This window comes from Oncorhynchus mykiss, chromosome 23 (genome assembly GCF_057628025.1).
Source record: "Oncorhynchus mykiss isolate SJ-2025 chromosome 23, ASM5762802v1, whole genome shotgun sequence".
Classification (NCBI taxonomy): Eukaryota; Metazoa; Chordata; class Actinopteri; order Salmoniformes; family Salmonidae; genus Oncorhynchus; species Oncorhynchus mykiss.
Window position 1 is genome coordinate 36,960,087 of NC_143044.1, and position 17,210 is coordinate 36,977,296.

General features: G+C 44.2%; 1 protein-coding gene across 6 annotated transcripts in view; it reads right to left on the minus strand.

Annotated features, from left to right (window-relative positions):
* Positions 1-17,210, minus strand: part of LOC110502839 (C-Jun-amino-terminal kinase-interacting protein 4) — a 55,487-nt gene that overhangs the window by 20,754 nt on the left and 17,523 nt on the right. For 3 of the 6 annotated variants that reach the window (XM_021581170.3, XM_090217392.1, XM_090217391.1), the window contains exons 2-5: positions 16,284-16,404; positions 13,648-13,718; positions 12,241-12,323; positions 1,742-1,886 (exon numbers count right to left, since the gene is read on the minus strand). In XM_021581170.3, the coding sequence (XP_021436845.1) occupies positions 1,742-1,886; positions 12,241-12,323; positions 13,648-13,718; positions 16,284-16,404 (420 nt within the window). Of the gene's footprint in view, positions 1-1,741; positions 1,887-3,367; positions 8,654-12,240; positions 12,324-13,647; positions 13,719-16,283; positions 16,405-17,210 lie in introns of those variants that run through there. The other 3 variants (XM_021581171.3, XM_090217394.1, XM_090217393.1) reach the window with 3 other exon arrangements.

The window sequence follows — 17,210 nt, forward strand, 5'->3', positions numbered from 1 at the left end:
ATTTCTCCAAAAAGTACGATCTTTGTCCCCATGTGCAGTTGCAAACCGTAGTCTGGCTTTATTATGGTGGTTTTTGAGCAGTGGCTTCTTCCTTGCTGAGCGGCCTTTCAGGTTAAAGGCACAGTCAACTTAGTCTATGTAAACTTCTGACCCACTGCAATTGTGACACAGTGAATTATAAGTGAAATAATCTGTCTGTAAACAATTGTTGGAAAAATTACTTGTGTCACGCAAAAAGTAGATGTCCTAACCGACCTGCCAAAACTATAGTTTGTTAACAATAAATTTGTGGAGTGGTTGAAAAACAGGTTTTAATGACTCCAACCTAAGTGTATGTAAACTTATGACTTAAACTGTATATACATATATATTATATATACACGTATGTATGCAAATATACACACACTTATTTTTTCCTGGCGAGACACGCTTTTAAATGGGTAGTTGTTGGCTTAATGACTGGAAGTCTATGGGAACACCCACCAGTACTGAAAACAAATCCTATGGGAAACACTGGTGTGTGCAAACTGGAGACAGATAGAATCAGCGGGGGAGAGGGAGAGAGCGAAAGAGAGGGAGAGAGAGAAAGAGACAGTGGGAGAGGGGGAGGAGTGTAACCAAAAACTGTAAATCTTTGGGAAATGTCGAATCGGAGGTGTCACACAAAGGCATCCCTGTGAGTCTGAACTGTGGGAGTCTGATGAAAAGGCTGTGTGTGTGTGTGCTAAAAAGTCAGCATGAGAGATCCACAGTGACACCTCTATTGTGCCAGAGGCATCTAAAGTGAGAAAGACAGTTTAGTGGGATCAGGGATTGAGAAAGCAAAGGTTTAGTCTATGTAGAAATAGACTAAATGTAGAAAATGTAGAAAATATGATTTAGCAGCAGCCAGGACTGAGATTCAACATGAATAGATGAAACCTAAGTGCCAGTCCCATATCTTACGTCAAATATTGTCTTGCAATCTCTGACATGAAATACCCCTCTTCCTGGTACCGGAATTATTCCATTTGACCCCCGTGTAGAAGAATATCACAACAAATGAATACTTAAAATCAGCCCATCATGAATGAGTATTCATGATAGAACTTTTCTCACAGCGTGGTTTCTATGGGCAACTGTGGGGAGGTTCTAGCATGGCCCTGGCAGAAAGCAGCCCTTCGGTCTGCTCCGACACTCTGTCCTGTTTCTCTGTTAGACTCTTCTCTCGCTCCTCTGTTCCCCTCTTCCCCTGTTCTCTCACTCTCTCCTCTGTTCTACCCTTCCCCTGCTCCCGAATGGTACCACTTCCTCTCTCCCCATGGGCCCTCAGCCACACAGACACACTCATACCCCACCCCCCTGCTTAGGCATTCCAGGCACACTGATTCAAGTCTCCCTCTCAATCGTGCTTTGGTACTGCAGACACACTGAATCAAGCTTCCTTTTCAATAAGCCTTCCCATCCTCCGGCAGGGTGATGGGTTGAAAGCGTATGTTTCCACAAAGACACAGAGTCTTTGGGCCAAATTACCCCTGCCTTACGTCACCCCTCAGAGTTCTGGGAAATGCTAAGAGGAGGCATGGGGGATGTTCAGGTCTGAGGGTACGGTCATTCATCTTAGATTGCAGACTTAAACCACCGAGTACACTTTGTACTCACACAGTGAATTTGTGAAAAGTCTTTCCAAAACAGTGGCTGCATGATAGAACAACGTTGGCACCGGAGAAAAGCGATTGACAGGTGGGAAGTAGATTGTTACCTTAAGGCTGGTGTTGGAGTGAGGGTGGCTCAGGTCATTATATCTCCAGGGTTCAGACGGTGTTTCCACGGTTTCCCTCTGTGGGTCAGGGGTCAAATCACTTCCTGGTAACTGGAATAACCCCATGGAGATGGGACGTTCCTTCCTGGATTCAGAGAAAGAAGAGGGGGAGGAATATTCAGTATTGACAGAATAAGGGAGAAGAGATGGATTGTTGATTGCTGGTCTCATCTCCATGGGGTTATTTTTTTCCTCATTGCACTTTCTGTGAGTCATAGAGCTATGAACTTAAATCTGTATTTACCTCATTTCTACTAGAGGTTGACCAATTATGATTTTTCCATGCCAACACCAATACCGATTATTGGAGGACCAAAAAAACCTGATACCGATTAATCTACCGATTATATATATATATATATATATATGTAATAATGACAACTACAACAACACTGAATGAACAATGAACACTTTTATTTTAACTTAATATAATACATAAATAAAATCAATTTAGTCTCAAAAAAAGAATGTAACATGTTCAATTTGGTTTAAATAATGCAAAAACAGTGTAGGAGAAGAAAGTAAAAGTGCAATATGTGCCATGTAAAAAAGCTAACGTTTACGTTCCTTGCTCAGAACATGAGAACATATGAAAGCTGGTGGTTCCTTTAAACATCAGTCTTCCATATTCCCAGTTAAGTTTTAGGTTGTCATTATTATAGGCATTATGACGCGTCAACTATTTCACGCTACACCATTTGTATTTTATATACCTTTGACTATTGGATGTTCTTATAGGCACATAATATTGCCAGCCTAATCTCGGTAGTTGATAGGCTTGAAGTCATAAACAGCGCTGTGCTTCAAGCATGGCTAAGAGCTGCTGGCAAATGCAGGAAAGTGCTGTTTGAATGAATGCTTACGAGCCTGCTGCTGCCTTCCGCAGCTCAGTCAGACTGCTCTATCAAATAATAGACATAATTATAATAAACACAGAAATACGAGCCTTAGGTCATTAATATGGTCAAATCTGGAAACTATCATTTCGGAATCAAAACGTTTATTCTTTCAGTGAAATACGGAACCATTCCGTATTTTATCGAACGGGTGGCAACCCTAAGTCTAAATATTGCTTACATTGCACAACCTTCAATGTTGTAATTATGTAAAATTCTGGCAAATGAATGAAGGTCTTTGTTAGGAAGAAATGGTCTTCAGACAGTTCGCAACGAGCCAGGCAGCCCAAACTGCTGAGAAGAGAAGTGATATAATTTCCCTAGTTAATATTGCCTGCTAACAACAATTTATTTTAACTAAATATGCAGGTTTAAAAATATATACTTGTGTATTGATTTTAAGAAAAGGAATTGATGTTTATGGTTAGGTACATTGGTGCAACGATTGTGCTTTTTTCATGAATGCTCTTTTGTTAAATTATCACCCGTTTGGCGAAGTTGAAGTAGGCTGTGATCCGATGATAAATGAACTGGCACCGCATTGATTATATGCAACACAGGACAAGCTAGTTAAACTAGTAAATTTCATCAACAATGTGTAGTTAACTTGTGATTATGTTAAGATTTAATGTTTTTAATAAGATAAGTTTAAAGCTAGCTAGCAACTTACCTTGGCTCCTTGCAGACACCAGGTCCTTTTGATGCTGCACTCGCGTAACAGGTGGTCAGCCTGCCACGCAGTCTCCTCGTGGATTGCAATGTAAATCGGCATCCAAAAATGCAGATTACCGATTGTTATGAAAACTTCGGCCAATTGGCCATGCCGATTAATCGGTCCACCTCTAATTTCTACCAGCATGTCACATGAGTAACCAGAGGAAAATTAACTCGACCACCTTTACGCCACACAGAGATGCATACAAAGCACTCCCTCGCCCTCCAATTGGAAAATCTGACCATAATTATATCCTCCTGCTTACAAGCAAAAAATGAAGAAGGAAGTACCAGTGGCTTAATATGGAAGTGGTCAGATGAGGCAGGACAGTTTTGCTAGCACAGACTAGAATATGTTCTGGGATTCATCTAATGGCATTGAGGAGTATACCACCTCAGTCACCGGCCTCATCAATAAGTGCATCTACGACGTCATCCCCACACGTACATATCCCAACCAGAAGACATGGATTACATGCAACATCCGCACCAAGCTAAAGGCTAGAGCTTCCGCTTTCAAGGAGCGGGACACTAATCCAGACACTTATAAGAAATCCCGCTATGCCCTCAGACGAACCATCAAACAAGCAAAGCATCAATACAGGACTAAGATTGAATCATACTACAACGGCTCCGATGCTCGTTGGATGTGGCAGGGCTTGCAAACTATTACGGACTACAAAAGGGAAACCCAGCTGCAAGCTGCCCAGTGACGTGAGCCTACCAGACAGGCTAAATGCCTTTTACGCTCGAGTCGAGGAAAGCAACACTGAAGCATGCATGAGAGCACCAGCTGTTCCGGATGACTGGGTGATCACGTTCTCCCTAGCCGATGTGAGCAAGACCTTTAAAACAGGTCAACATTTTTTATATATATTTTTTATTTTACCTTTATTTAACTAGGCAAGTCAGTTCAGAACAAATTCTTATTTTCAATGACGGCCTAGGAACAGTGGGTTAACTGCCTTGTTCAGGGGCAGAAAGACAGATTTTTACTTTGTCAGATCAGGGATTTGATCTTGCAACCTTTCGGTTACTAGAACAATGCTCTAACCACTATGCTACCTGCCGCCCCACAAGGCTGCAGTGCCAGACGGATTACCAGGACATGTACTCAGAGCATGTCTAGACCAACTGGCAAGTGTCTCGTTGACATTTTCAACCTCTCCCTGACTGAGTCTGTAATATCAGCATGTTTCAAGCAGACCACCATATTCCCTGTGCCCAAGAAAGCAAAGGTAACCTGCCTAAATAGCACTCACGTCAGTAGAAATTAACTGCTTTGAAAGGCTGGTCATGGCTCACATCAACACCATCATCCCGGAAGCCCTAGACCCACTGCAATTCGCATACCATCCCGTCAGCTCCACAGATGACGCAATCGCACTCCAAACTGCCCTTTCCCACCTGGACAAAAGGAACACCTATGTGAGAATGCTGTTCATTGACTACAGCTCAGAATTCAAACACCACAGTGCCCACAAAGCTCATCACTAAGCTAAGGACCCTGATCCTCAACACGGGGGCCACTCAGGTGTGCCTGATTAGTCCCCTCCTATACTCCCTGTTCACCCATGACTGTGTGGCTAAGCACGACTCCAACACCATCATTAAGTTTGCTGACGACAAAAGTGGTAGGCCTGATCACCGACAACGATGAGGTAGCCTACAGGCAGGAGGTCAGAGACCTGGCAGTGTGGTGCCAGGACAACAACCTCTCCCTCAATGTAAGCAAGACAAAAGAGCTGATCGTGGAAGAGGATGGAAAAGGATGGCAGAACACGCCCCCATTCACATCAACGGGGCTGTAGTGGAGCGGGTCGAGAGCTTCAAGTTTCTTGGTGTCCACATCACCAATAAACTATCATGGTCCATGCACACCAAGCCAGTCACGGAGAGGGCACGACAACACCTTTTCCCCCTCAGGAGACTGAAAAGATGGCGCATATTTGGCGCATGTGACAAATAACAATTGATTTGAAAGAGTTTCAAAAAGGTATTGACGGTATTGAAAAACCCTCCCGTGGCTACAGTGGGGCAAAAAAGTATTTAGTCAGCCACCAATTGTGCAAGTTCTCCCACTTAAAAGGATGAGAGAGGCCTGTAATTTTCATCATAGGTACACTTCTAGGTAAACTATGACAGACAAAATGAGGAAAAGAAATCCAGAAAATCACATTGTAGGATTTTGAATGAATTTATTTGCAAATTATGGTGGAAAATAAGTATTTGGTCACCTACAAACAAGCAAGATTTCTGGCTCTCACAGACCTGTAACTTCTTCTTTAAGAGGCTCCTCTGTCCTCCACTCGTTACCTGTATTAATGGCACCTGTTTGAACTTGTTATCAGTATAAAAGACACCTGTCCACAACCTCAAACAGTCACACTCCAAACTCCACTATGGCCAAGAACAAAGAGCTGTCAAAGGACACCAGAAACAAAATTGTAGACCTGCACCAGGCTGGGAAGACTACATCTGCAATAGGTAAGCAGCTTGGTTTGAAGAAATCAACTGTGGGAGCAATTATTATGAAATGGAAGACATACAAGACCACTGATAATCTCCCTTGATCTGGGGCTCCACGCAAGATCTCACCCTGTGGGGTCAAAATGATCACAAGAACGGTGAGCAAAAATCCCAGAACCACACAGGGGGGAACTAGTGAATGACCTGCAGAGAGCTGGGACCAAAGTAACAAAGCCTACCATCAGTAACACACTACGCCGCCAGGGACTCAAATCCTGCAGTGCCAGACGTGTCCCCCTGCTTAAACCAGTACATGTTCAGGCCCGTCTGAAGTTTGCTAGAGAGCATTTGGATGATCCAGAAGAAGATTGGGAGAATGTCATATGGTCAGATGAAACCAAAATATAACTTTTTGGTAAAAACTCAACTCGTCGTGTTTGGAGGACAAAGATTGCTGAGTTGCATCCAAAGAACACCATACCTACTGTGAAGCATGGGGGTGGAAACATGCTTTGGGGCTGTTTTCCTCAAAGGGACCAGGACGACTGATCCGTGTAAAGGAAAGAATGAATGGGGCCATGTATCGTGTGAGATTTTGAGTTAAAACCTCCTTCCATCAGCAAAGGCATTGAAGATGAAACGTGGCTGGGTCTTTCAGCATGACAATGATTCCAAACACCGCCCGGGCAACGAAGGAGTGGCTTCGCATTTCAAAGTCCTGGAGTGGCCTAGCCAGTCTCCAGATCTCAACCCCATAGAAAATCTTTGGAGGGAGTTGAAAGTCCGTGTTGCCCAGCAACAGCCCCAAAACATCACTGCTCTAGAGGAGATCTGCATGGAGGAATGGGCCAAAATACCAGCAAGTGTGTGAAAACCTTGTGAAGACTTACAGAAAACATTTGACCTCTGTCATTGCCAACAAAGGGTATATAACAAAGTATTGAGATAATTTGTTATTGACTAAATACTTTTTTTCCACCATAATTTGCAAATAAATTCATAAAAAATCCTACAATGTGATTGATTATCTGGATTTTTTTTCTAATTTTGTCTGTCATAGTTGAAGTGTACCTATGATAAAAATATGAGAGGCCTGTAATTTTCAAGTGGGAGAACTTGCACAATTGGTGGCTGGCTAAATACTTTTTTGCCCCACTGTATTTCTAAATACCCCAGAACACGGTACACCGCCCAAGCCTACTTTAAACATCAATGGAAGTGGAGCTCAATATTAAACCACCCACATCAAATGAGGAGCTAACAGTAAAGTACCGTAGGCAGAAACAATGGCTTCCATGTTAAAAAGAGCCAGCTGTACTTAATAGCAGACCATAGGCAATCGTCACCCCACTATGGAGAGACAGAGACAGACAGACGTCACTGCCTGCCATTGGACATAAACTGGAGAGAAGCTTAACTAAAAATCAACTATATTTTTTCAACTATCAAAGAAATATCCTAAAACCAAAAATAGCATACAGCTTTGACAGGTCCCTCTTGTAAAGGAGATGTTTTATTTATCAAATGGGATCAACTGTATAAATAAATGATACATTAACGTAAATAATATGTAATGTTAGAATGGATGAGTGTGTCTGAGTATCTACTATCTGAGAAGGTTCTCTCACCTGACCTACTTTCAGCCTGCAGAACCATAATACCTGAATGTCTGCCACAAACACAGCAACAGCATGGTAACCACATGTTAATATAATGGCAACTGGCTTTACCCCACGGGAAGTAAACAAGGAAGGGAAAGAGGGATCAGGTAGAGTGAGAGGGGTAAGCACAGATAAATGTACAGGTGATTTAAGCAGAGAATGGACAGCATGAAACAAGGAGAAGATGAGAAGACAGAGTAGGAACAGAGAAAGAGCAGAGATGGAGAAGAGGACAGGAAGGAGGTAAACACACCCATCCCTTTCACAGAGTTACCTTCAGGAGTGAGGCGACTTACAGTAGGCTGTTTCTGTCCCTCTCTCACACACACACACACACACACACACACACACACACACACGGTCGTACAGTACCTGTTTAGTCGTGGCAGGGCGGGCAGGGCAGGGAGGCCAGTAGAGACAGAGTAGTGCACCAGCAGCAGGACAGACAGAGAGACCAGCACGGCAGAGTTAATGACCACGGCCCCCCCCACAAAGCCAAAGACAAACAGCAGTATACGCCCCGGGCTCATGGCCCTCCCTGAACATGGCCCAGCGCCCCACACTGCCGGGACCAGGGGAAGGGGGCTAAAACACACGCCTCTGAAGCTTTTACACACTGTCCCTGGATCACAACGCCAAGAAGTATAATCCCCTTGGTGTCTGTCGACAAAGTACACCTGACATACACACGGTCTGTCGCTGACTGCTGGAGTGAGAAGAATAGTCAGGTACAGGAGATCTGGTTCAGAGTAGAGCAGTCTCGAGCTATGTGAGCTCAGACCAGCAGGCCAACAAGCGACAGCCACAGAAACAACAGCAGCAGCAATCCCATTAGCAGCAGCGGTGGTGGTGGCGGCGGCAGAGAGAGAGACAGAGCAGCAACTGCTACTGTAGAGTAATGCCGGCTTCAGTTCAACACTACTGTGACATCATCCAGAGAGAGAGAGAGAGAGCGGGTGGACACTGGCTTCGCAGCGGTTTTCCCTTTCTCCACTCTTTTGATGTATTGTATCCTCTTTCTGTCAGACGATACTCTTGCTTGTCCTTTCTTTGCTAAGCTGCGACACTGCTGCCGCTGTACAGTCTAGAATTCTCGCTCTCCACTCCCTCTCTCTTCCCCCCCGCCTCCCTCCCCTCTTATCCCTCCCTTTTGGATGCTGAGGCAGCATTAGAGCTAGTAACATATGCCTCCTCCCAGCTCGATGCTGATTGGCTGAGCCAGGGAGCGACTCGGAGGACAAACCTGTGGATACTGGCAGCGCCTGCTACTACTGAAAGACTGGAGGGCTGCTGCCACACACATAACACATAATGTAACACCTGTGTTAGGGGAAACCGCTGAAAATTACAAATGAGTGCCTTGTGAACAAACACAAAATGTTTAAATCTGTTTCAATCACAATCTGCTTTAATGTAGTGGTCAAAGTAAATATCCCTCTCTAGACCGTTCAAAACGGAGGCTTATCCAGCGTGAGACCATGACCTCTTTTCACTGCTGTTTGACTCACTGTTCTGATCTGCTCAGCAGACTAACACACTACAGCTCTGAAACCCTCTAATCATCACACTGAGATTACTGCAGCTGACCACTGACAACTTCTAGCTGGTTTATATACAACAGAATAGTCCCACTCAATCTCCATATCCCAATCTCCTCCTCCACTCCCTTCAACTCAGATCCATTAAAATGTCATCACCTACTATCCTCTCTTCGTTTGCCTGCCCTCTCCCTCTGCCCTGCTCATCCCATCCTCGCTTGCCCTCTCCCCATCCCATCTCCTCTCCCATCCCCTTGCCTGCCCTCTCCTCCCATTTCTCTTCTCTTCTCCCCTCCATCAGGTTCTGAACTGCCTGTGGAGAACAGCAAGCATTGGAGTGTTGCCTGCAGTGATGAAGCACCTCACATCAACTTACTCTCTCAGGGTTAGGAGCCAACTATGCCAATGAATCTTGATGTGCCATACTGATACGGATATTGTACACTAAAATACAAAAACACACACGCTACCCAGGATGTACTGACCACAAACCAGCAGTGTATTTGGGATACTGTACACGCAGTGATTTTGATAGTTGTATACAGTACCAGTCAAAAGTTTGGACACACCTACTAATTCAAGGGTTTTTCTTTATTTTGACTATTTTCTACATTGCATAATAGTGAAGACATCAAAACTAGGAAATAACACATATGGAATCATGAAAAACTAAAAAGTGTTCAACAAATCAAAATAAACGCAGCAAAAAAAAAGAAAAGTCCTCTCACTGTCAACTGAGTTTATTTTCAGCAAACTTAACATGTGTAAATATGAACATAACAAGATTCAACAACAGACAAACTGAACAAGTTCCACAGACATGTGACTAACATAAATGGAATAATGTGTCCCTGAACAAAGGGGGGCTCAAAATCAAAAGTAACAGTCAGTATCTGGTGTGGCCACCAGCTGCATTAAGGACTGCAGTGCATCTCCTCTTCATGGACTGCACCAGATTTGCCAGTTCTTGCTGTGAGATGTTACCCCACTCTTCCACCAAGGCACCTGCAAGTTCCTGGACATTTCTGGGCGGAAATGGCCCTGGCCCTCACCCTCCGATCCAACAGGTCCCAGACATGCTCAATGGGATTGAGATCCGGGCTCTTCACTGGCCATGGAAGAATACTGACATTCCTGTCTTGCAGGAAATCATGCACAGAACGAGCAGTATGGCTGGTGGGAATGTCATGCTGGAGGGTCATGTCAGGATGAACCTGCAGGAAGGGTACCACATGAGGGAGGAGGATGTCTTCCCTGTAAAGCACAGCGTTGAGATTGCCTGCAATGACAACAAGCTCAGTGATGGACCCTCCACCTCCAAATTGATCCCGCTCCAGAGTACAGGCCTCGGTGTAACGCACATTCCTTCAACGATAAAACGTGAATCTGACCATCTGACCAATCTGACCATCGCAATTTATTGCCCTGGCCATATCTGCAGTCCTCATGCCTCCTTCCAGCATGCCTAAGGCACTTTCACGCAGATGAGCAGGGACCCTGGGCATCTTTCTTTTGGTGTTTTTCCAGAGTCAGTAGAAAGGCATCTTTAGTGTCCTAAGTTTTCATAACTGTGACAATTGCCTGTAATTGTCAGTAAGCTGTTAGTGTCTTAAAGACCATTCCACAGGTGCATGTTCATTAATTGTTTATGGTTCATTGAACAAGCATGTGAAACAGTGTTTAAACCCTTTACAATGAAGATCTGTGAAGTTATTTGGATTGTTACGAATTATCTTTGAAAGACAGGGTCCTGAAAAAGGGCCGTTTCTTTTTTTGCTGAGTTTATATTTTTGATTCTTCAAAGTAGTCACCCTTTGCCTTGATGACAGCGTTGCACACTCTTGGCATTCTCTCAACCAGCTTCACCTGGAATGCTTTTCCAACAGTCTTGAAGGAGTCGCCACATATGCTGAGCACATGTTGGCTGCTGTTCCTTCCCCCTGCGGTCCAACTCATCCAAAACGGGTTGAGGTCGGGTGACTGTGGAGGCCAGGTCATCTGATGCAGCTCTCCATCCCACTCCTTCTTGGTCAAATAGCCCTTTAAGCCTGGAGGTGTGTTGGGTCATTGTCCTGTTGAAAAACAAATGGATAGTCCCACTAAGCGCAAACTAGATGGGATACTGTATCGCTGCAAAACCATGCTGTGGTAACCATGCTGGTTAAGTGTGCCTTCAATTCTAAATAAATCACAGACAGTGTCACCAGCAAAGCACCCCACCCCATCTCTTCCTCCATGCTTCACGGTGGAAACCACACATGCGCAGATCATCCGTTCACCTACTCTGCGTCTCACAAAGACACGGCAGTTAGAACCCAAAATCTCCAATTTGGACTCATCAGACCAAAGGACAGATTTCCACCAGTCTAATGTCCATTGCTCATTTTTCTTGGCCCAAGCAAGTCTTCTTTATATTGGTGTCCTTTGGTAGTGGTTTCTTTGCAGCAATTCATCCATGAAGGCCTGATTCACGCAGTCTCCTCTGAACAGTTGATGCTGATGTGTGTCTGTTACTTGAACTCTGTGAAGCATTTATTTGGGCTGCAATCTGAGGGGCAGTTAACTCTAATAAACTTATCCTCTGCAGCAGAAGTAACTCTGGGTCTTCCTTTCCTGCGGCAGTCCTCATCAGAGCCAGTTTCATCATAACACTTGATGGTTTTTGCGACTGCACTTGAAGAAACTTTCAAAGTTCTTGACATTTTCCAGATTGACTGAACTTCATGTCTTAAAGTAATGGACTGTTCATTGAGCTGTTCTTCCCATAATACGGACTTGGTCTTTTACCAAATAGGGCTATCGTCTACATACCACCCCTACCTTGTCACAACACAACTGATTGGCACAAAAGCATTAAGGAAAGAAATTCCAAAGAAACTTTTAACAAGGCACACCTGTTAATTGCAATGCATTCCAGGTGAAGCTGGTAGAGAGAATGCCAAGAGTGTGCAAAGTTGTCATCAAGGCAAAGGGTTGCTCCTATGAAGAATCTCAAATATAAAATACATTTTGATTTACTAAATTATTCCAAATGTGTTATTACATAGTTTTGATGTCTTCACTATTATTCTACAATGTAGAATGTACAATGTACAAATTATAGAAAACCCCTTAATTGTAGGCGTGTCCAAACTTTTGACTGGTGCTGTAAATGACCTTACCTTGATCTGCTTGTGCTTGTGTCCGAGGGTGTCTCCTGCTGGTGTTTGGTACGTTCCAAGTGCTCCATGTAACTGTGGATCATCTGCATGGGGCATACCACAGGGAGACGGGTTAGCGTGGGCAGGGAGTGTCCCTTTTCGAATACATTGTTGAAGATAGCTACTGTTTCTTATGGAGTTTTGCATCCATGTACAGCTGGAACAGACAGCCTCCTGGCATGTGGGGTACCATGTACAGTTGGAACAAACAGCCTCCTGGCATGTGGGGTACCATGTACAGCTGGAACAGACAGCCTCCTGGCATGTGGGGTACCATGTACAGTTGGAACAGACAGCCTCCTGGCATGTGGGGTACCATGTACAGTTGGAACAAACAGCCTCCTGGCATGTGGGGTACCATGTACAGTTGGAACAAACAGCCTCCTGGCATGTGGGGTACCATGTACAGTTGGAACAAACAGCCTCCTGGCATGTGGGGTACCATGTACAGCTGGAACAGACAGCCTCCTGGCATGTGGGGTACCATGTACAGTTGGAACAGACAGCCTCCTGGCATGTGGGGTACCATGTACAGTTGGAACAAACAGCCTCCTGGCATGTGGGGTACCATGTACAGTTGGAACAAACAGCCTCCTGGCATGTGGGGTACCATGTACAGTTGGAACAAACAGCCTCCTGGCATGTGGGGTACCATGTACAGTTGGAACAAACAGCCTCCTGGCATGTGGGGTACCATGTACAGTTGGAACAAACAGCCTCCTGGCATGTGGGGTACCATGTACAGTTGGAACAGACAGCCTCCTGGCATGTGGGGTACCATGTACAGCTGGAACAGACAGCCTCCTGGCATGTGGGGTACCATGTACAGTTGGAACAAACAGCCTCCTGGCATGTGGGGTACCATGTACAGTTGGAACAAACAGTATCCTGGCATGTGGGGTATTCAGCTGTCAACTGTGCACTGTGTCAGCTTCTAAAAATCGCATTTCCATCCATATTTAAAATGTCATGTTCTCTATGCAGGCCAGAGTGGTCTGTTTTGGCGTCTGGGCCAATGTGTTTGTATTACATTATGGAAAACAGACTTTAGACAGACTGAGTTGAGGCAACATATTTAAATGTAGGGAGTCTCTCTCAACAACAGGATGCAGACCTGGGTCTCAAACATTGGTCATATACTTACAAATACTTTACTTTTACTTGCCCAGTACAATGGTAAGAATGGAACAGTCCCAATCACAGATGGTGTCAATTCTGAAAGTAAACTAAATTCCAATTCCAAATTTTCCTAACTGAAAAGCATTGGAAGAGAATTGGAATGTCATTGTAATTTCTGAATTGATATGAAATTGACCCCAACAATGGTCCCAATACGCACTGCAACACACTTCCCTTCCCTCCTCATACCTCTGTGTGCCTCTGGTGGAGGGCATTGTACTCCTTCTTCAGCTCTGCTTCTCGTTCCTCCATTCTACCGACTGAAAGAGACGTGTGATCTCAGTTAAAACATAACATGGTCAATGAGGCAAAATAACACTGTTATAAAGAACATAGAAAAGCCTTTTGTGTCCAGTTAGTTAAAAGTGAATGCAATCTTGAAACATCAGTAACATCTGTCCGTGAACATCAGTAATATCCTTCTCAAAACAGGCTTCCAAGATGAAAAACCAAATAAAGTACCAACTGCTGTCAGTTGTAGTAGCACTGCATGACCACCAGGTGTCATTAGCGCACTAGTAACAACACTGTCTGGCTCACTCAAACATTCATGCAGAGATATTTTACACAGCTTTGGGTTAGGGGTCCCTGAGCAGCCATAATCATGCCATGAGTAAAAACGTTTCCCTATGAAGAATTTCAGGAATTCTATGCTGTTTCATACACAAAGTTGTACCATTCATCACACACTCGGAAGCAATGTTTAAACTGTACGATAAAAAAAGCACAAGCAGGAACCCAAACACACTAGCCTACATTAGAATCAACTCTACTCTATTTCAGTATAACACATAGCTCTGAAACTTAATCCACTGTAGGAAACTTGGCTGGCTTGGACTGTTTATAGTGAAAACACCATGACAATATCCTGTGTGAGTGTTCAGATGACTGCCCAGCCTTATAAATGGTGGAATTTGTATTTGCATGGCCCGGTGCCCTGGGTGGGTGGAGATTTCAATTAAAGGACCAATGGAATGGTCTAAAATGAGCTAACTCCGCCCACCCGGGCCATGCGAAAAGAACTCAACCAATGCCTTCACAAAGACAGAGTGTGTGAGGCAGACACACTAACCCAAGCAGGAATACCATCTGGTCATTGACAATGACCCTCCCAACACAGCGTGAGGTGTTTGTCAGTAAATGCTAACAAAGTTATCTAAATCAAATCTGCTACCCCCCTCTACATTTCTCTATGATAGCACGGCTAACAGCGGACTGTGGTTTTTTGTCGTTGCCTCTTAGTGGAATATGATATAGGTCTGGAATTTGCTTCAGTAGAACACAGGCTTCAAACCCAGACCGTCAGAGGTGGTTTAGTGAATGCCTAGGACTTAGCTCTGCTGTCTTTGTGATTTACTTGTTACCATTACTAGTGACTACCGGTAGACAAAGAGGAACCAAGTAGAGAATGAACAGACAGAAATAACCCTTTAGGAATTCACCTGCTGTGTGTGTATTGGAAAGTGGAAGTGTGTTTAGGGCTTGCGGTCTACTATATCTGTCCTGTTCATCATCTACTCTACCCACACCTGATGAGCAATCTGAACTATGAGCTGGCCTCATGAGGAGTGTTCTCACATCTAAATGACTCAACACATGCGTATTACTGCTCAGCCTCTCCCTATCTAGTTCCTGTGTGTGAGAGCGAGGGAAATATCATGGCTAAAAGAAGAAAGAAGTGAAATAAAAGAAAGGAAGAGGTGGTGACAGGGGAAGGGGGGGAAAGACAACATTGGAGAGAACAAGGACTGTGGACCTGGCTGTGAGTGTTGGTGAATATCAAGTCAGGCGGTGTGTCTGTGAGTGTTGGTGAATATCAAGTCAGGCGGTGTGTCTGTGAGTGTGTGCACTCAGTTGGCAGAGAGCAATACATGTACTTCCCCATAAAGTGGTTAGTTAACCCGATCAGAGTCAAACACCAATTCAGCAGACCGGAATAAACTTACTTTGATGTGTGATGCAGAATGAAATTAAAGTCTCTATTGAAGACTGCACTTATAAACACGTCCAAACAACCCCCTTATAGACTGCACTTACAGACACCTCTGAACAAACCCCCCACCACTGCTGAAAATAATCCTAGGGGAGACACTGATTAGGGGTTCACAGCTCCAGTCCTAAAAGATAATGATTGATTGATCAATTATGTAACTGATAGAGTATTATGGTGGAAATTACAAGATTGTTATAATACCTTCATTGCATCAAATGGTTGTTTTATGCAAAAGAATAAGTGGTTGTTAGAACACTCATCTGTGTGTGTTCTACTGAGGATGGGCCTCTGGGAGATAACACTGACATGAGATTTACAATGTCTTTTGGGTGACAAAACCTAGAGAGACCGCATTCCAGAGCATGAGTTAATGTTTCTGTTCTATAAGGTACCAGGGAGAGATGACCCCAGGGCCAGACCTTGGAGTCTAAACAATGAGAACCGTTTTTACAGCAGATACACTCTGCTGTGAATTATAAGTAACTTTTATACAAATCTTAACCTTGTGACCCATTCTATACATCTGTTGTTCGTCATGTAGGTTGAAAGGGGTGTATCTTGGCTATAAAAAAATACCTTTTTACTATTGTCTCGGGGCTCTCAACAAATCATTTGAGGGTGATTCGTCGACCAGCCATCATTATCGTAGAGCACTCAATTGATTCACTTTATATGTGTGTGTTGTATTGACCTGCTTCCTTATTAATAAGTGATTAAAGATTTAGTTTAAGTATAACTCTGACTTGTGTGATAAATTGGTCTCTCCTCATTTGATAAAGAAATTAACCACCACAGTATGAATCTGTCCTTTTGTGTGTTTGTTAAGACTCACTCTGGTCCGAGTAGTTCCTGGTCTTGAGCTCCATTTGACGTGTGTGAGACTCCAGCATCACCAGTCGACCCTGAAGGTCCTTCTTCTCCATGTCCTGACTGTCCTCAAACACCATGTACCGCTACAGACAGACAGAGAGTTGTTAAAACACTGTATAACACAGTGTGTAACACAATGGCATGTGTCCATGTGTGTTAAGTACTTGTGAGAAAGGTCATTGATCTCTAGCCAACAGACAGGACACATTGCTAGCTGTATGCATCATGTTTGTCAGATTCCTTCTGCCACCACCTCCTGTGATCCTTAGAGACAGACAGACACACAAGTGAATTGGGAGAGACTAGGGACTGACTCAAATCTGGAGTGAGATCAATGAGACAAAACCCACCTGTCTGCGTCTGTCTGCAGATGCATTCAGTGTGCTGTTTTGTGTGCGTCTGTCTGCAGATGCATTCAGTGTGCTGTTTTGTGTGCGTCTGTCTGCAGATGCATTCAGTGTGCTGTTTTGTGTGCGTCTGTCTGCAGATGCATTCAGTGTGCTGTTTTGTGTGCGTCTGCAGATGCATTCAGTGTGCTGTTTTGTGTGCGTCTGCAGATGCATTCAGTGTGCTGTTTTGTGTGCGTCTGCAGATGCATTCAGTGTGCTGTTTTGTGTGCGTCTGCAGATGCATTCAGTGTGCTGTTTTGTGTGCGTCTGCAGATGCATTCAGTGTGCTGTTTTGTGTGCGTCTGCAGATGCATTCAGTGTGCTGTTTTGTGTGCGTCTGCAGATGCATTCAGTGTGCTGTTGTGTGCGTCTGCAGATGCATTCAGTGTGCTGTTTTGTGTGCGTCTGCAGATGCATTCAGTGTGCTGTTTTGTGTGCGTCTGCAGATGCATTCAGTGTGCTGTTTTGTGTGCGTCTGCAGATGCATTCAGTGTGCTGTT